Raw genomic sequence first — 19,796 nt, forward strand, 5'->3', positions numbered from 1 at the left:
GGGGCTGCCGTAGGCGGAGGGCGCGGCCGCGCCGGCCTGCCCCGAGGTGCGTGAGGGAGCGGCTCCACCTCCCTGGAGGGAGGAGGAGGAGGAGCGGGGGCCGTTCAAGGCAGGGCGTGGGAGGGGAGCGGCCCCTTCCTCCGGCCGCGCTCGGCCCGAAGCGCTCGGCTGCGGACGGTACGATACTCGGGTGCTCCGGGAGCGGCCGGCGCCGGCGGCCAATGGGCGAGGCGGAGCGCGGCTCGCTCCCCGCCCCCTGCACGCGGCGAGGCCAATGGGAGAGCGCGGGGAGGGGCGCGCGGGGCTAGGCGCGCGCTGGGAGGCGCTCCGCCGCCAGATGCAGGGGAGAGTCGCGAGGGCGGCGGCGCTAGCGGCGGGAGAGGCGGCAGCGGAGCGGGAGCAGCAGTAGCAGTAGCAGTGACTGCGGGAGCCGCAGCAGTAGCGGCAGCAGCATCAGCGACTGTGGGAGAAGCAGCGGGAGCCAGAGCAGTAGCGGAAGCGACTGCGGGAGCAGCAGCGGGAGCCGCAGCAGAAGCGGGCGCGGGAGCAGCGGGAGCAGCGGCGGCGCGAGGGAAAGGGGTCGCGGGCAGCGCGCCCCTCCCCGCGCTGAGGGAGCAGCGGTAGGCTCGGGGCGCGGCGAGGGGCGGCGGGGGCGCAGGTGCCGGGCCAGCCGCAGTGCCGGGAGCGGCCGCAGCCGCCGGGCGGGGCGGGGGACGTGTGGCGTTCCGCGTCGCGCTCCGCCCCCGCAGTCGGGGCGGCGGCGCCGCGGCCGGCGCGTTGCGGCCGCGCAGCCCCGGCGCCGGCGGAGCGGGCTGTAACGCCGCTTGTGTCGTTGGCAGGATCCGAGCGCAGCCGCGGGAGCCGCCTCTGCTCGTGGCAGCCTGCTGTCACCTTCCCTTCTGGCAATGGGGAATGGACTCTCGGACCAGACGCCGATCCTCTCCAGCCTGCCTTCCTTCCAGAGCTTTCACATCGTCATCCTGGGGCTGGACTGCGCCGGGAAGACGACGGTGCTGTACAGACTGCAGTTCAATGAGTTCGTCAACACTGTCCCCACTAAAGGATTTAATACGGAGAAAATCAAAGTGACGCTGGGCAACTCGAAGACGGTCACTTTCCACTTCTGGGATGTGGGCGGCCAGGAGAAGCTGAGGCCGCTGTGGAAGTCGTACACAAGGTGCACCGATGGCATCGTGTTTGTGGTGGACTCCGTCGACGTTGAGAGGATGGAGGAGGCCAAAACAGAACTTCATAAGATTACTAGGATATCTGAGAATCAAGGAGTGCCTGTCCTTATCATTGCTAACAAGCAGGACCTGAGGAACTCTCTCTCCCTTTCTGAAATAGAGAAGATGTTAGCGATGAGTGAGCTGAGTTCTTCAACACCCTGGCATTTGCAGCCTACCTGTGCAATCATTGGAGATGGACTTAAAGAGGGACTGGAGAAACTACATGATATGATAATTAAGCGAAGGAAAATGTTGAGGCAGCAGAAAAAGAAGAGATGAGTTCTTTTTTGACCTTTCTGTTTTAGAGTAGTTACGTGGTCAAAATTTGACGTAAGACAGCTTCCAAAGCCAGGCCTGCCTGTTTGGATGCCGTTAAGCTTAGTTACATTGAACAATCAGTTGCACAACCTTGCTGTGCGCAGGAAGGCTGTGCAGTTGGGGAATTTTATTTTTTTTTTTAACTAGTCTCTTCTGAATTTTTTGGCTCTGTATTATTTCAGAAGCCCTAATAGATGATGTAATGCTATCAGGAAATGGATGGGTGGGTATATGTGACATGGATGTCTAAATAGCCAAATAAAACGAGGGTTTTCTGCTTAGTGTTGTACTCATATGTTTGAGGGTGCCCTCTGCAAGCAATTTGCATTGAAGGTGTTCTGTGTTTTTAAACTTCTAATGCTCGTAAGTGGAGTGCTTAGGTGAACATTATACAGCTTTAAAAACATGTATGAAGCTAGTAACCCATAATTTCGTTGAGGCTGTTTTTTTACCTTGTTTGAGTTTTTTTTATGAAAGCTTGGCTACATGTGTAGGTTTTTTTAATTTGGCACTTTTTGAAATTGAATCACATTCAGTTCAAACACTTGAAATTTTAAGTGCTGTGGATTCTTCAACTGGTAAAAGAAAGACTTTGACAAGTAAAAACTGTAAACAACACGATGGAGCATGAAAAAGTGGATTCTCAACATATAGCATGTTTTTTGGTATATAAGGTTTTTATTTTTTAGAAGTAGCCATTCAGCATTATACAGTGCTAATCAGGTTTAAACTGTTACTCAAAGTTAGTAATTTATTTCTGAATGGTGAGTTTTATGTCCTCCTAGTATCAAAAGTCAATGAATTGCGGTAAAGGAGCTATAAAGAACAACTGTGGCTGCTGTGGTTCTAACCAGTGCAGCATTCTTTGCCCTATTGGTGATTTCCTGGCAATATAACATACTTATAATGAGGTAAAGATGGAGTTAAAATTAGCAGAGCACATCTTGTATCTCCCCAAAATACCCCATTTTATTAAAGCAGTATTGCTGTCACTTTCAACGTATGCTTTTTTGTTGTGACTCTTACAGTATTTTGTGGTTAGGAATGTAATAATGCTTTGTACACTCAAACATTAGACACTACCAGGGGCGGGGCGGGGGGGGAGGGAAAGGGGGAAGAAGATTTTCAAGATGGGCCTGTGTTCTGCTTTAATTATGCTTTAAGCTGTTCTTGTTTACAGAGTGTGCAAACAGTGTTAACTGGGCAGGATAGTGCTTGACAGAAAAGGGAGGGTAGTTTTTCTTACTGGTACAGAGCTTCAAGTGACTCTTTAGATACTTGGTTAGCAATCAAAAGGGCTAAAGCAGAGCCTGGATTTTTAAGACTAACTTTAGTGGTGCTGTAGAAATTAATCAGAATGTTAGATTATCTTTAAACTTTTGTTGGAAATACCAGACTAAAAAAAAAAAAAAAAGTAGAAACTAGCAAAATAAATTTCCTCCTCTCAACCAGCAAAGTAATACATTTTTCTTACCTGCTGCCATGTATCAGGAGGATGACAGCTACAAACCGAATGTCAATCGATGTAATTTAGCTATGTTAAAAAAAAAAAAAACAAGCTTTTTAACCAGCAGCTGTTCGACCAGGAGATAACCAAAAATGCACTTTAGTGTCTTTGATAACTGAAAGTGACAGCTGTTTGTTTTTTTTATGACATCTTGGTCCTTTTTGAATAAACTGAAGTAGCTTCCAGTGGAGCTTTTGTATGTTGGTTATATATGTACCTGCACTGGTGACATTGTAAGTCACTTACTCAAGTAATGTCTATATTTATAGAAATGTGGATGACTTCTTAAACCTCAATAAACAATTGAAAACAAGCCTGCAGAGAGAAGGTGTCTGACTTTTGTGCTGCAGTGGTACATTCTTATCAACCTCTGTGCACACAGTTCTGCTGTTACTCGAATCAGTAATTCTGTTGAAAAACCAAAGTCTTAAAATGTGGTGGGGCTTATAAATGTCACAGTGTTAGAAACTAGAGGTATCTCATTGAAAACTTTGGATCAATGGTGTCTTTATATTCATGGAAGAAATACCTGCTGCTATGACTCTTGTCCAAAGTGATGGCTCTTGCAAAATTTGCAACATGTTGTATAAAGCTGAGCCTATTTTGTGTTACATGCCACACTTAACAGGCAATGCTGGGCATATATCACATGTACTCTCAGGTGGTACTTGATTGAATGTCTTTAGCCTTGTGTATCTGACGCTGTCTGAGGGATTCATCTGCAGTTAAGCCTTGAGTGAATTTTCTTCTTGGGTGTTACAGCAATGAGTAGAATGTGTTGATATGGTAAGCTTCTCATTAGTTTCAGGACCCAAGCATAGACAAGAAAAGCTTTGTTTAGCCTGCAAATGAAAATGGCTAAGTTTGAACCAGAATACACAAATACCAGAATACTCTCTCTCAAAACCCTGATATTTTCATTTTTGTTTATGTAACTGATGGCACATCAAAATGTAGATTCCTCTTAGTCCTGAGGAAGAAGCTATATTAGTGATGCTGAGTCCTATGAATTTGGTGTATAACTGGTATCATCTGACTAATACTTTCCTTCCTATTGGATGTACTCCTAGGCTAAGGAAGGTGAGATTGCAGGCTGGCTCTTTGTACACAAACTGATACCAAATACTAATTGCTCCATTTTCAGTACTCATTAGGCTTCTATTGGGAATAGCTGAAAAGGCATACTGCTTGAAGAAAAACAACTGTGTTTTGTTTTGCATATTAAACATGCTAGTGTTTTATCTGGTGGCAGTATCCCTCAACTTTTCTGTGCATAAAAACAGCAGTGAATGATTTTAATTACAAAGACGTGACAGATCTGTACTCTAGCACTCTGGAGGGAAAAGTGAGAGAAGGTGGAGAGTACTGTTTCTAAAATGTCATGGTTCTTACTGTGTTAATAGTGACTTGGAAGTAGAAGACTCTAGGGGATGATTTTTAAATTCAAGCTATGCCTTTATCTGTATTAGAACTGTTTTGCTGGAATTTTACAGTGACAGTCTTGAGAGTACAGTATACAAATGTAGCTTTACCTTTGAAACTGTTTTGTATTACTATGACAGTCTTCCAGCTATGAACAAAACAACGATTGCAGGAGAGCATTCAGGATCTGAACTGATTCAGTTCCTGCTGGCACAGTGGATCACGTTTTTCCATATGATGGTCAGTTCTGCCCTAAATACTGGTATGTAAGAAAATCTTCAGAGTAGCTGAATAAGCAGATGTCATTTTGTTACAATGCTGGAGTTACAAATCCTAAATTGAAAATACTTTTTGCTCAAAGGGCTACACATGAACTCTGTGTTCTTCAAGATTTCAGGTGACTATCTTAACCTGCTTCTCTAAGGAGGTAAGGAATTGCATCTGAATTGGTGCTATTGAACAAGCTATAAGGTCTTGTCATCTTATCACTTGTTTTAGCTTAGGAAGTTTGCATGGCTATTTACACACAATCACAGTTAACCAGCCTTCAGGATCTGGTCTCTGTTTTCTAGCTGCATAGCTGTGTGTTAGCATCAGACTGTTTCTACTAGGAAAAATACTGCAGGATGATGAGGCTCCAGGTTCTCAGATCACTTTTAAGTTGCATGGTACTGAATGTACATTTATATTTGAAAAAAAAAAAAAATTAAACATTTTGCTCTTCAAATTTTCATGCTTTAGTGAGACACGATCCTTTGTGTGGAAAGCAATACCCACAGCCAGCCCATGCTTCCCAGCCTGACTTGGGTGCTTCTGTAGCCTTTGATGCAGCACTCTGGGCCTGCAGGAGTTCATTATCCAGGACTTTGGCCACAGAGCAGCAAGGGGCTGGAAGCAGTCAGGTGGGGGCTAGCTAAGCCCTTCTGGACCTCAGCAGGTCTGAGTGAAGCAGTTTTGTCTCCTTGGGGGGATGTTATTGTATCTTGGATCATTTGTTTTCTAATAGCAGAGTGTTAATTAGCGTCTGGCTGAAACTTGTTGAGAGGTGAGTGTCATTCTTGACATAGAGGGAGGATTTAGATACTACAAATTGATGCTACAAAGGACTTGGTAATGCAGAGTGTGTAAAACATAGTCGACTTGCATCCACCATATATAGGGCACTAGTCCTAACGTGCAGTCGTGAGTCAGCTGTCTGATTGCAGTGCACGAAGGCTGGCAAATGTGTGCTCATAATGCTGCCTAACTTCTGAGAGAAATCTAGGCATGAATCAGTGCTTTTAGGATCAGTGTTTTCACTTTACTGGTGGGTGACTCATCTTTTGAGAGGGTCACAGTGTACAGCCTGCATCTGATAGATTTGTGTCCCCAAGCCAAAACAACCCTTGTTGCTGCTGGGAGGGATGTGTAGGGTGCTGTTTGTTTAGTCTGAGGGTTGAGGAAAGTTTTTTTTTTTTTTTTTTTAAATCCTGACTGACATAGGTATGTGAAGGCCTGCCCCTCATGCTGCTCTGCAGGCTGTGATTATTTTTAGGAGCAGTATGAGACTGCAGAGCTGTGTGAATAAACTGAAGGGAAATACACAGCCTGGCTTCACAGCAGGCTGGTGCTGGGGGTTGTCATGTGGGCTCCCACAGCCATCCTGCCTGTCTGAGAACAAAATAAAGGGCCAATACATAGTTGGTGCCTTGCCCTTTAAACCATTAGTCAGTCTTCTTAAACCATCTGTAAAGAAGAAAAATTGCAGTTTTGCAGACCTAGCTGACCAAAGGCACATGAAGGACTTAGGTTTCCTCCCTGCCAGTGTCCTGTTCTGTGGTGCTGGCTGGGAGTGAGCCCAGCGCCTCTGGGTGAGTGGGTGACGCTGCCTGCCTGCTCCCCATGGCACTGAGTAGTCACACACTGATTTTACTCAAAGGCAAACCCAAAATCTAAGGCAAAAAAGTAGGCAGGGGGGCTAGACAGTATTTCCAGGCCAAATACCTGCTTGCAAAAAGCTCAGGAAAGTAAGAGAGAATAATCCCTGTGCTTTGAAGATTATGGTTTCTTAGTTCTGGCTATATTTACACAGCTGCTCCACTAGAATTAAGAGCTAAAGATGACAGAATAGTTAGAAAGGAGAAGGTCAAGTACAGTTGTTGGCTGTGGGGTGTGTGGAGGGAGAGAGGATTTGAAACTGGTGTTTTCCTAGCTTTTCAAGACACATTGAGCCCTAGGGAAATAGATATGATTTTAGACTGCTTAATTGCTTCAAAACCTTTATTATTTTATACACTGTAGCTTTCCTATTGCTGAAATGAAACAATACCTCATTTAAGAAAGTCACCTAATCACTGCATTAATCTCAATTGACAAAAGAGAAAGTTAGCAGGGCTACTGAGCCTTGTTAAATGTGCTGAGGGCTCCTGGCTGGCTCACAAGCTGCTGTATTTCAAGGTTCTTTCTAAAAATACCAGAATGGTAGAATTTAGGTCAGACAAAGTAAAGGTGTAAAGCCTGATACCTCAGACCCTACACGTAGTCCAGAGGTACCACCAACCCTGTAACCACTTATTTTCTGTTACCAGTTTATGAATGATAATTTCGGATGATTTCCTTTGGAGTGTAACATTTTCATCCCTTTCCTGTTTCAGTGTCATTTGCCTTGAAAGTTTAACAGGTTGTTTTGATATTAGAACATCAATGAATTGGGTGTCAAAAGCATGAGTTTGTGAATGGAGAGGATCAGGAAAGAATGTTCACCTGTGCTTTAGTGACTTGCTTAGGTAAAACCAGTCTTTTTGTAAAGCACGCTTAATGGGATGAAGATGACCTTAAAGAGGGAAATTTTCTAAAAATATCCTCTTGTTTTAACATTAGCTGAACTGTGCTGATCTTAGAATTATTGTATGCTGTTGAAGCATGGGCTGCTGTTCTCTTGACACCAGTTGCATGATGACCTCTAAGATGCCTTCAACAGTTTGCAGACAATAAGTGTAAAATCTCCACAGTATTTCTGAATGTATATGTCTATGATGTATATTTTCAGTTGTCTTGAGGTGTTTCTGTGGGTCAGTGTAGTTTCGAATAGAACCTTGATTCTTTGGGAAGCATATCCATATCTCTGCAAGCACAGTTTATGCCTATTTGGTTCCTGTTATACAGTTTATATACAGTAAAATGGCAATCTATGGATTATTAGTAGTACTGTTTCCCTTGAACTCCAGCCAATGAATTCCTATTTAAATCAGATATATATATATATATATATATTCCATTGTTCTTGATTATGCTGTATAGGAGCTGAATTTTGCTAACCTTAGAAGTCCTAGCCTCCCTGATTTTAATTAGCTTAGAAAATTGACTTGTACATTTAAAGTCACTGTAATTTAGCTGTAATCAGTCATGTTACACAGGAGACAAATGGGATTCATGGACTGCGCCCACACTGATGCTTTCTGACAGCTCTCCTATTGCCACATCAATACACATCCCTCACTGCTTGCTATGGTAGCACTGGTACCAGCAAACTGTGTTTTTACATGGTTCAGCAATTGTGTTTCTGCCACTCTGTCATAGAACTGGCTTATATACAGAGTTTTCTTATGTTCTGCTATTGCTGTAATCATGAGAGGAGGCAGAAAAAATTCTGGACAAAAACTCAGGTGTGCATTGCAACTTTAAAACAAATACATCAAAGAATGTAATTTAAAGTCCCAGAGTTAATGCAGCAAACTGGAAGTTTAAGACTGAAGATTAGTACATCCAGCCCAGCCACTATTGGTTGGTAATTTTATTTCTGAAGTTTGTTCATCTCTGTGTAAAACAAGAATCTCATAGTTGTTCTTACATTGAAATTCATGCTTAAAACTTCTGTGAGATATTAGGTATTTAGAAATACAGTAAAATGGAAAATAATAAACTGTGACACTAATTCAGATTTTTCAATTGACTTGCAACATATTTGTGTTCAATAGTTACACATCAGGAAATCATACTGTTTCAAAAGTAATGCATTTTAGAGTTTAAAAATACAAGTTTAACATACTGTATTATCTCTGACTGCATGCACTTCAGCTTCACAGAAAACAAAAATATTACCATAGTTGAAAATAATAATGTACTTCATATACATCAATGAATAAATATTCATAAACTGTATCAGTTTGTGATTATCTGATTTTCGTTTCAGTTTGACCATAGCTATTAAGCAAAAGTGGTCAAAATTATTTGGTTCTATGTCTAAATTAAACTGGGATGAACATATGGTCTTCCAAATCAGGCATATGAGTGTTTTCAAGTAACAGTGATTTGCAAGGATCTTGAGTTAAAATAACATATTGTTTTAAAATAAGCTTTTATTTGGAATAATTACCAAAATGAGTGGCAATGCCTTTGAAAAAGTAGCTTTATTTTATGTAGTGCACTGAGAGAAGTATGATAGTGTGATTTCAGACCTCAGGGTTCAGAGGGTCTCCTGTTCTCGCAGCCTTTCTTGGCTGTAATGAATCAGTCTGCACAGGATGTGGCTGCTAACAGATGATAATGCAAAGTGAAGGGCTGGGCCATGAAAAGCCCCAGGGTGGCTCAGCGTGGTGCTGAGTTCTCACGAAGAGCTGATTGCTTTCCAAAAATAAGAACAGGAACTAGGGCAGATAATCCATGTAAAATGCACTTTCCACCCTTACCCCTTCACAACAATTTATTATTTTCAGTATCACAGAGCTTTACATGTTGATTTCATACATAATCCATCCAGTCACCCACATCTACCTACACACACTTCTGCTGTATTCTTGCAAACCCTGTTTGTGAGAATTTCTCTGGGATCCTGTTTTGTGGGTGTAACTTGAGAATATATAAATAGATTCGTGTTTTCCCATCCTTTAAACCCAAATGTGACTGCAAACATGACAGCAGAAATATGATTCTTGGAAATTCTTTCCTCTGTTTTAAATCTTTCATTTTATTAGGCTAAAGTAATCTGGGCTGTTCACATTGCATGGGAACTGTGCTCTTGGTGGTGGCATTACCACTGCTCAGAGTTCAGGTTGTGTCAGCACTTTTTTTATAAATACAAATCCTTATTTCAGAAGCTTAATAAGCCTGGAAATTTCATACGTGTCTGAAACTTGGCACAGAGTATTCATTTTGCCTTTTACCACATTAAATTAATATATATATATATATATTAGAGGGGAATGTAACCAAACAAAAAAGAAGTTTGTGTTTTGCTGTTTCTTCTATCTGAAAGTTAATTTTGTTTATGAAATGAAATGGTTTGAACTTGCAGTTCCAAATGGAAACCTTTGAAATTTTTTTTCTTAAGTCACAATAGTTAGCATTTGCAAATCAGGCCTACACACATCATACAAACTTGAAGAGCTCACTCACAGCGCGTGAAATTCTCTCATCAGCGTCAGTAGAGCTATTTCTGTGCAGTAACAGTTGTAAAACTGAACATGTACAGAGAAGAGAAAGATGAACATGCTTTTCCTTTGTTTTTTTAATTAATAATTTCAAGTCCTCTCCTTAACAAAGTACATTTTTCTTAACAATGGTGATGTTGAAGTAAATCAAATGCAGGTTTTTCTCCATCTTGTGGAAAAAAAAAAAAAACAAAAAACCCATGCTTGTAAAATTTCCAGGCTGTTTTCTAAACAATTAAAAAAAAAATTGGACCAGGCTCTAGTCTCAAAGAGAAGTATTGAATCTTTTGATGTTTGCTCACTCCTTCTAGATAACCCTGAAATTATCCTGAGGGTTACTAAGGGCATAGCTTGCCTGGGTATGGTATCTTGCATAGATGTCTATTTTTTCTTAAAGGCAGAACTAGTACAGAGATCCTGTATTAATGATAGCTTTAGTCTGACCTAAATCACTTCTGGCTCTTTCCTTATGGATTCACTTAAGCCTCTGCACAGGGGGTGAAGGATCTGACTGTTTGAATCTGCAATACTTTATTCTTCCTTTGCATCCATTTCATCTGCACGTACATGCCTGCACAAAGCACTCTTCCTCACCAAGGAGCATTGATCTGCTCAGAAGACTAGACATACTCTTCAGTCTTTCTTTGCCCAGCCAATTTTATATACAAAACCTCTAGAGTTGAAATAAAAACACCTTTTTTTTTTCTCCTTCCATTCAAATCCCACTTTCAGTGGGATGGCCATAATTATCTACTTTGTGTTGGAAAATCCTTACTCACTTCAAGCACTTAAGGTCAATTTTAGAGTATTCTTCCACTCAACCTGATTTCTTTCTCTTATTTACCTATGTGAAGCTTAGCACATCTATAATATCTTTGCAGAAGAAATGCTGTGTGTTTTAAGTATAACACAGGCACAGCTGTCAGGATTCAACATACTTGATATTAGAGCTATAAAAATGAAGCATTCTTTTTCAATTTAGGTATCTCTAGGTCTTTTTACAATTAATGGAAAGAAACATGTTTATCTAGGGTGTGATTCATATTAGTTCAGGAGCACCAAGGGAGGACAGATAAATCACCCTGTGCTGTAGCCTGTTTTTCTCTCTGCTCTACAGAAAGCATAAACTGATTAACTCAAATATAGACACCTGCCTTTTACACCAACTGTCTATATTTATATCTGAAATGATAGCCCCAAATCTGTGCCAGCTCCTCTGCTGGGAAATGCAGGTGTCTGCCATTCGAAATCTTTGTCAATCTATGGCAGCTGAGAGCCCCATGCAGCGCTTTGCCTTAGCAAACCCACCCCGGTGCTTCTAGGTCTTGGTCAATGGCAGCACTCTTGGTAGAAGGAAAATACAAAGATCAGGATATTAAATAGTATCTATTTTACAAAGTGCAGTGAAACGTTTTATTTACCATGAACACTACATTTCACAGTCCAGATATTCTTGTTAGAGAAATTGTAACCCAAATTACTTCCTCTTACAGTGTCTCAGTAAAGCTACTTATACATGCAAAGGTTGATTTTCCATCAAATTCAGTGGGTGGGAGATAAGGCTGTATAATTGTGCAACACAACTGTTGGCTAGAAAATCATCTAGAAAAACTTTTAAGTATTAAAAATTCTTTTTTTTTCTTCCTTTTTTTTTTTTTTTTTTTTTGAAAATGCAAGTAGATCCCCACCTACTCATTGATACTGTAATTGAGTCTAGCAGCACCTGCACCTGCTTCTGCACGTGTTGGGAGTTGCAATTGCTCTGGTGTGACCACACAAAGGCTACTGGCAATCAGCATGAAATCATTAAAGGGCGAGAGGGAGTTGCTGAAAGTTAGTTTGTTAGCTGGTCTTTAGGGCTGACCTGAGCATAGAAACAGTATGTGAGTGGAGAGCTCCATAAACAGAGGACATTACAACCTGCTGTGATGCTTCCAAGGTTTCCTTCTGTCTAATAAGGTATGAGTAACTGAAAACCTTTCTAATGAGAAACCCCTAGCTTTGGAAGGGATATGAAAAGGGGGCCTCCTTGTCCTTGTGTTGTTAAAGTTGTGATAGTTTCATATTTTCTAATGCATCTATAGTGGTCAAACTTCTTGTTGCCCAAAAGGTTCAAAATCCACTACAGATAATATTTTGGAGTTACATATAACTCATTTCTTTAGGAAACTCAGCTGAAATGCTGGAAGCTGGGGTAGAGGGAGAAAGATACCTTGAAAGATTTCAGGATATGGTGTTATGAGCTTTGGGTTTTAGCAAATGATTAAGTGGAACATATTGTGTATTCCTGCAGGCTTGGACAAAGCGTGAGACTTTGTTTTGTTGAAGTGATTGCTTGATCTTAAAAGAAAGCCGTTGTGCAGGCTTATGGGGATTTCTGCATCCCCTAAATCATCCTATCATCATGTGAAAGCACAATGAGGGTGTACCTCCTGGGGGCTTATCTCTGATGTGAGACCAGGTGCTACGACATCCTATCAGTTATCTCTAGTGAGAAAATAACTGTACATAGTCTCCAAAGCAGATATTATCTGCTTCCCTAAACATCCTGTTCACTCTGTGTATTGTGTGGATTAAACTGGGTTGTGAAGACATCGAAACTGGAACTGAGACCTGCTGGAAACCTGCATTGTTCCTGTTAGCTCTCCCTCTCTCTTCCACTGCAGATGTGCTTAGAAAACCTTTATCTATTGCTTCTCAGGCCTGGGGCAGTGAATTAATAATGAATAGCACAGCAAATTCAGCACTAGTAAGTGGTTGCATAGGCATTCAAAGAGTTTTCAGTTCTGAAGAAGCAGAGAGTGGTGCAGGGGTTATACCTCTGCAGAGAACTAGAGGACCAGCAAAACTGCACTTGGATGTCTTGGGTAGAGTGGTTAGGAGTTTTTTGTTCTTAGGATTGGAATGCAGCAAGCATTCATCTCATTTCTACTATGGACATTTTTGGGCCATTGATTTTTTTTTTTTTTTTTTAGCATGTTTGAATTGTTACAGAATGAAAAGTAGAGATGTGGGAGCAAAGACTTAAACCAGTCCAAAAAATAGAGTCTGCAAAAAGGTGTAACAACGTTTGGGAGCTATTGTCAAAACAAAACAACAACAACCTCCCCCACCCCTCCCCCCCAAAAAAAGAAACTGAATTAAAAACAAAAAAAAAAAATTTAAAAAACCAAAAGCAAATCAACAACAACAACAACAACAAAAAAAAAAAAAAAAAAAAAGACCACCCTAACAGCCCGAAAAACTCTTCAGCTAACAAGTGACTCTAGAGCTGTGTTTGGTAATAGTAATATCTCATAGAGTGAGTGGCATGGGTTTTGCTGGGGCATTTTTGGTGAGGTGGTTTGGGGTTTTTTTTGGGTTTTTTTTGTTTGTTTTTTTTTTGTTTGTTTGTGGGTTTATTTTTGTGTGTGGTTGTTTTTTGGTAGGGGTTTGTCTGTTAGCTGTTTAAAGTGGACTACAGTTGTACTCTTTCACGCCATTTAGTTCAGCGGCAAAGCTCCATGGATGCAGACTGGCGGTGAGCTTGGTGGCAAGCACAGGAGAGCTGCTTTTTTCCAGCATGCTCAGCTGACAGAGGTGTTAGGTTACTTTTGTTGCAAAGCCAGAGCTTGTTGGTGGCCGCCAGAAACCCTCCTTTTAACAAACTCTGGCATGGCTTCAGTTCTGGGAGTCTGCCTTACCCAGCTCGGTGGTGGGACTGCCCCAAACAGAGCTCTGAGCAATTAAAAGCTCTTTCAGTGCCAGCAGCAGGTCACCTGTGAGTGAGGATCCAATTTTGTAATCCCCCTTACTTCTCAGACTCCTGTCCCCTGCAGTGATGGTGTTGGACTCTAATGCATTTCCATCCATGCACTCTTCTATGACTCTGGAAAGCTCAATTTAAATCCTGATGCAGATCAAATAATCTCATATCCAAGCAGAACGCTGAATTTTCTCCCTCTTTCTTGCCTTTTAAAGTTCAAAGAGAACACTGAGAGTATTGCAGTGACCTTGCTATTCTTCCACAAGGAATGGAAAACCAGGGTAGGATCTCTTAAGAAATATTTTTATGGGGAGTTTAGTGATTAATTTGTTGTTACTGTGTTTAAAGAGCCTTTTGCTGTGCTTCTTCAGTCAGCTGTCACGGTATCTACAGCTAGACTAGGACTGTCAGTGTGCGTCTTTGGCCTGCAGAGCAATGCTTCCCTCTGACTGAGCACCCAGAGGCTTCATCTGACCCGTGAGCTCCAAAATGTGCCATGCTGCTCACAGTCTCACAGGTTTGGATATTATGACTGGATCCTGGGGAAAGGGATTAGAGCCACCCTGGCATGAACTATTGGTAGGATGCTATCATTGCTGGTGATTTGAACTCGTTACGACTTTTCTGGGCACCGTGGTGCTCTCTTTCTGTTTGTGCCGGTTTGGTGAAATGAACAATTTTTTGCTGAAGCTAATATGGAAAAAAGCAGTGACTATTCTTTGTGATTCCCTTTTGTATACTCTCACTGGTGACTCTTTGGCTGGTAGGTGTTTGGACAGGCTTTGGTTACAAACAGATGTATGCTTTTCTCCATGGAAAATGGGGGGAGTAGGGATCCTCAGGAAGTCCCTCTGGGTGGTGGGGCTGGCAGTGCTGCCCTTTCCCAGGGTATATCCCAGGTGCACCAGCCTTTCCCCAGCACGGCCCAGGTCTCCTGGCAGTGCCGTGCGTGCCTGGAGCGCTGCCCTGCAGCGCTGCCACGTGCGGCCGCAGCCCGTGCAGGAAGCCCTGCGCTCCAGAGTCCTCTGCTCCCGTGGAACAGCCGCGCCTCGGGAGCGCTGGGAGAGCCCAGCCCGTGGATGCTGAGTCTGAGGTGTTCCATGTGCTACAAGGAGCTGGGATGAGCTGTTTGGTGTGAAGCTTCTGCTCAGCTCCTCGGTAGGCAGGGTTGGAGACCAGCTCCGTGCGGATCTTACTCTGTTGTATGGGGTGTATTTGCAAATGACAATGAATTGTTCCAGCTTTGGAAGGTGTTCAGATAGAGATATCTGGCAGGGGCAAGCCAGCAGTCCCTTCCCCCTCCTTCCCCCTCTGCCCTTCTGATAATCAATGGGGAGCAAAGAACTTCCTTTGGAAATGCCGTGCTTAGCCTTGCCCTGCACAGTGGGTCCTATTGCAGCTTCTGGCTGAAACATTTACAGATCTTATCTGCAAGCTTGGCATTCTGTCTAAGAGCAGGAGATGGATCTGTTCTTACTCACAGCTTATCCCAGGCATGTGGAGAGGTCCGGTCTGGGCAGTGTGTACTTGACACCTTTTCCCAGTGCTTCAACACAACACAGCGCCATTTCTGTGGTTTGTCGTGTGTGCATGGTTTTTTGTGGCAAGCTACTTCAGTGTCTGTTCTTACAAACTTGTCTGTGGCTTCCAAGTATTAACAGCCTCTAAACTTCTTCCGTGTCATAAAGTGAAAGGGATATAATCCAATGGAGTGCTGCTTCTCCCAGGGAATATTGTCTGGATAAAGGCCTTCCAGTAACCAAAGTTTGCAGTCTTTTAAGGGTGTTATTTCCAGTATTAGCATTTCCTTATCAATGGCTTTAATGATCTTTAAAAGTAACTTCAGAGGTTTATTCAGTCTTGGGATTATGGTGTATTTATTTCTTAAACTCAGTATTAAGGCTCGATTTCATTTTGTAAATGGAATCTCTGACTCGTGAATATGCATAGGATGAAGCAGAGGAGTTTAAAAGTTGTTCAGAAATGTAAACAACTAGATTCTTTGGCTTTTTAGTATGAAGCATTCAATAAAAATGTTGATTTGCATGCTGTAGCTGTACTGGCACAGTTACCTGTGCAGCTGTGTTGTGGCCCTCACAGTGAGCTGATCTGGCTTCAGTGAAATTCCTGGGTTATCTTCCAGTTTCTCAATTCAGACTGCAGCTGGCTGGACTCCATGCCAGCACAACTGGAGGGAGGGAGTCATGCGGAGAAGATAGGGCTGAATATCTTCATGAATATGTGGGAGTACCTTAAACTACTGCTGTTGCTGCTGAAGAATTCTGGGTCATAAAGTCAGGGCCTTGATGTTTGCAAAGCAGTAACAATGTGCACAAAACATAATTCTATGAAATGGTACTTTGTTTGTAAGAGCTGAAAAAAATGTTACTGACTTGAAAGCCTCCCTAGACTGGTATGGTTGGTCCCACTGGCTGTCATCAAGGAAGTAATGAGCTGGAATTGTTTTAAGCAGAAGTAAGAGGTGAACCTTAGTTCTTAACACTGTCTGCCTTAATCTAGAAAAGTTTCTTATGAATATTGTTTTGATTTTTTTTTCTGTTATATCACTGTACAGTGTACTGGTGGCATTTTTTTCAGTCTCAAAGCAAAGATTCTAAGTTTCTGAAAACTGCAAATGCACAATAGTTATTTATGGCGATTTGCTCTCTGATTCGTTGATCAGATTATGAGCTTGTTTCTGCAAAACAGGAGGAATTTTACAGGCTAATAGGTTATAAGCCACTTTTCAGCTTCTAAATAATTGTCTGGAAAGCAAAAAGAGTAAAATCAGAGGCTGAAAGCTCTTATTACATTTTAAAATTTCTGAGGTACCAGGAAGTTTGTGAGGCCAGTTAAAATAGGTGATGACTGTCAAATAGTTGGAAAATATTTTTTGTGGTACTTAATGTTTTGGGTTTTAGTGGGGAGGTTTAGTTGTGGAGTTTTGTTCATTTTTTGGGTTGGTTGTTTTGGGGATTTTTTTCCTAACCTTCAAGGATGGAAGGATTGAGAACCTAATCCTCTTCTGAAGGCTGGCAAGTCAAGCCTGGAGACATCGTGGTGGTTCAGGACAAGGAACTGTCTGTCCTGAGGGCCATTCTGTGGTACCTCAGCCTAACTTTCTTGATGTGCATAGAGAAGACAGACCTTGATCTTAATTGCACCTATGCTTGTTCCTTTCCCTCTTCTTGTATCCCCACCAACTCTGTCAGGAAAAAATATGATACCTTAGAAATGCTATGCTTTCTTAACTAATTGCTAGGTACCTTATCTTAAAGCTTTTTGTCTTCAATTATTGTGTGGTTGTTCAACATACACAATACCTGACTTCAGTATTAAGTAATATTGCAGCTTAAATTCTGATGTAAAATTATTTTTCTTCAAGGTCCACATTCAGTTTCTGAAGTGATGTGTGTAGAATCTAGTAGATACTGTCTACTGACAGCCTCAACTCAGTTCTTGGCTTGAGAATTTTAGATGTGTATGAAAGCTTATGGTGATAACGAAGCAAAATGTCATTTTTATTTCCAGTTTCCTTAAGTTTTTGAATTGAGTGTTTGAAGTGAGACATTATTTGTCTCAGATGGTGTTTATTTTCCTTTCAGATGGAGGTGAGCTGTAACTTCTTTTGAGATGGATATAAATAACTCTTTACAAGATGCAGTAGTAACAGTGTTGGCTATTGTTCCTCTGTCAAATTCTTTGATTAGTAATTAGATTACCTAGTAATCTGGGAGAGGAGGGTGCAATTGATCTCCCCTGGAACCAGAGCTTTGCCATTCTCTTCCTTCCCCACCTGGAGGGGCATGCCATGAGGCCAGAGGCAGCAGGGGCTGCTTCTGGGGCTGGAAAAGATCCCTGTGCCTCAAGCTGCTGCATCTGGGCAGGTCAAACATCTGCCTGTGAGGTGCCACCTCCAGGCGGTTTGAGTGGCTTGGGTGCTCTCACTCCAGCATGAGGAGGTGCTCTGGCAGACAGAGAGCATCTCTCTGTCCTGCTGGTCACATCTGACCCATGGGAACGGTGACTCACTGTTGAGGCCTCTCTATCTCTGGTGACTCTGTAAACTGGAGCTTACGCAGAGGAGCTCCCTCTTTTGCGGTAAACCATCGGCTCACTTCCTGTGCGTGGATTTATTAGGGTTTAAAGATGTGTGGGTGTGTACTTAAAGAAGTTTCAGCTTCTCCATTCCCTTCTAAATTAACAACTTGTTGTGACAGCACTAGGAGCTTGGGCTGTCCCCATTGGATGCTGCATGTTCCTTGGCCTCCCTGGCAGTGCTGCAGGCTGGGGGAATTGTCTGCCACCCATAGCATCCCTCTATCCCCTGCCCAGTCAGCTTGGGGCTCACCCACTTGCCTTCTGTGGTGCTGCCTGTATCAGGCCAGACACCTGGGCTAATAGTGTCTTATAGGGCTAATACAAGAAAACAGTAGTAATGTATTCATTGTTTTATAAATACAAACAATCACAACTCATATTTGGTTCCTCATAGACTTTCACCAGTCTTGCCTTTTCTAAATTCATTTAGACAAAAAAAAAAATAGTGATGTTCTGCTGTATTATCTAAAGTGAAAACAGTCTGATCTGAGGAATGTAATTTGCCTTTAAATCTGGCTGACTTCATTGTGATTTCTGTGTGTTTGGATAGTGGAATGACAAAAGATCTTGAAATTTCTGAAAACAAGCCTGCTGAGATATACAATAATAAAAAAAAAAAAAAGAACTGGTATGATTCTCCTTACCTTAATTGTTTATTTTGTGATGTACAGGTAAAATAGCTGTTATGTTCTGCTTAGTCTGTTTTGTATGAGGTAATAGTTTTTTCTATCACACTTCAGAAATCAGGAATTTATCCTCAGTGGAACTGACTAATAGATGCCATAATCCTGTTACATGAGTAGCATGTTTTAAGCACTTCAATAGGAGGCTTCACTGTTTTTATCTATAAACCATCTCTATTAAGAATTGAACTTATGGTAGTTCAATTATTAACATCTGTTAATTGTTTGGTGTAAATAGATGTTTATATATACTTTGTAAGGCATGATCATTTCTTATGCTCAGCCTCCTTCCTAAAGCAGAATTTATTAATGGCAAATCATATATATATAAATTACATATGGCATTTCCAGGGACATTCTAGTTGTCAACAATTAAATTCAGGTTTATTATGATTAGCTAGCCTTGGTGCCTAGTCAGAACACACCTGGGCATTAAAAAGATGCAGTGCCTGCTTTAAGGTTTACAACCTACTGGGCTAGACTTGAAATTAGTAGGAGGGCATTGAGGCAAAACAGGGATAGCTGGAGGAAAGAACAAAGGCTGTGCTTGCGTGGTTGTGTGGCTTACGTCACTTTGTTAAGCAAACAGGGTGGTTCTGCTATGCCCTCTGACTTTGTAGTTGTGAGGATACGTGCCTCTTGTACCATGCCAAACCATCCCACTGATAGAGGAGTTAAACTGTTCTCCATCTACCTGTCATCTTGCCAAAAACAATGCGTAGATTGTGATGTGGGGGATAAGATCAAATGTAAGGGATCCGTAGTGCCTTTGGGAATATCTCCCTCACTCCTTCTCGTGGGAGACTTGCCTGCTTGCTGTCCCCAGCTGTAGTCTTATCTTTGCACTATTCGTATTTCATACACCTGTTCTTTTTGTAATCTTTTCTGCAGCAATCATTCTCTGATGGAGGTAATGGGTATTAAAAAGGAAGATCCAACAAGGATGTAGTTATATCTCTTACACGCTGGACTTTGTGCTTCCGTCTTTGAAATTTCAGCTGGCAAAGCATTGATGCAGAATGACACTTTGGTGTTGTTTTTACGTGTGCTGGTGTTGTAGATGTGATCACAACAGACAAAAATGCTTGTGCTGGTATAATTTTGCTGGGGAGGTAAGAGAAGTTAAAGCATTATACCACAATAAAAAAACCTTTACTCATAACATGAAGTTGCAGATAAGGAAGGATCTTCCAGTTTTACTAGTCTGTCTTGGATATGTCTGTGATCTTAGTGGGTCTTTCTCATCCTACCTAATCTGAATCTGATCATATAAACTAATGGGGATAATCAGTTAGAAAAGATTAATTTCAAAGGGAAGATTGTCACTTACGCTTGAAACTAGATGTTTATCTGGAAGTCTCTTTCCTTCCAAGGCTTGTGGAG

The 19,796-nt window shown here is 41.9% G+C and overlaps 1 protein-coding gene across 2 annotated transcripts; it reads left to right on the plus strand.

Moving 5' to 3' along the window:
• Positions 1–11: 11 nt before the first annotated feature.
• ARL4A (ADP ribosylation factor like GTPase 4A) lies at positions 12–3,367 on the plus strand. Of its 2 annotated transcripts, none has more exons than XM_041466586.1 (2): positions 12–177; positions 840–3,367. In XM_041466586.1, exon 2 carries the CDS (start codon positions 906–908, stop codon positions 1,506–1,508), a length of 603 nt encoding a protein of 200 aa, XP_041322520.1. In that variant the 5' UTR covers positions 12–177; positions 840–905; the 3' UTR covers positions 1,509–3,367. The 2 variants fall into 2 exon arrangements, with proteins under 2 accessions (XP_041322520.1, XP_041322519.1); XM_041466585.1 differs by lacking the exon at positions 12–177 and adding an exon at positions 485–620.
• Positions 3,368–19,796: the final 16,429 nt, after the last annotated feature.

This window comes from Pyrgilauda ruficollis, unplaced genomic scaffold (assembly GCF_017590135.1).
Source record: "Pyrgilauda ruficollis isolate IOZ18807 unplaced genomic scaffold, ASM1759013v1 scaffold2, whole genome shotgun sequence".
Lineage (NCBI taxonomy): Eukaryota > Metazoa > Chordata > Aves > Passeriformes > Passeridae > Pyrgilauda > Pyrgilauda ruficollis.

What these genes read in the sequence shown, in the direction of transcription:
- ARL4A (XM_041466586.1), top strand. Translation starts at nt 906, where the DNA reads ATGGGGAATGGACTCTCGGACCAGACGCCGATCCTCTCCAGCCTGCCT.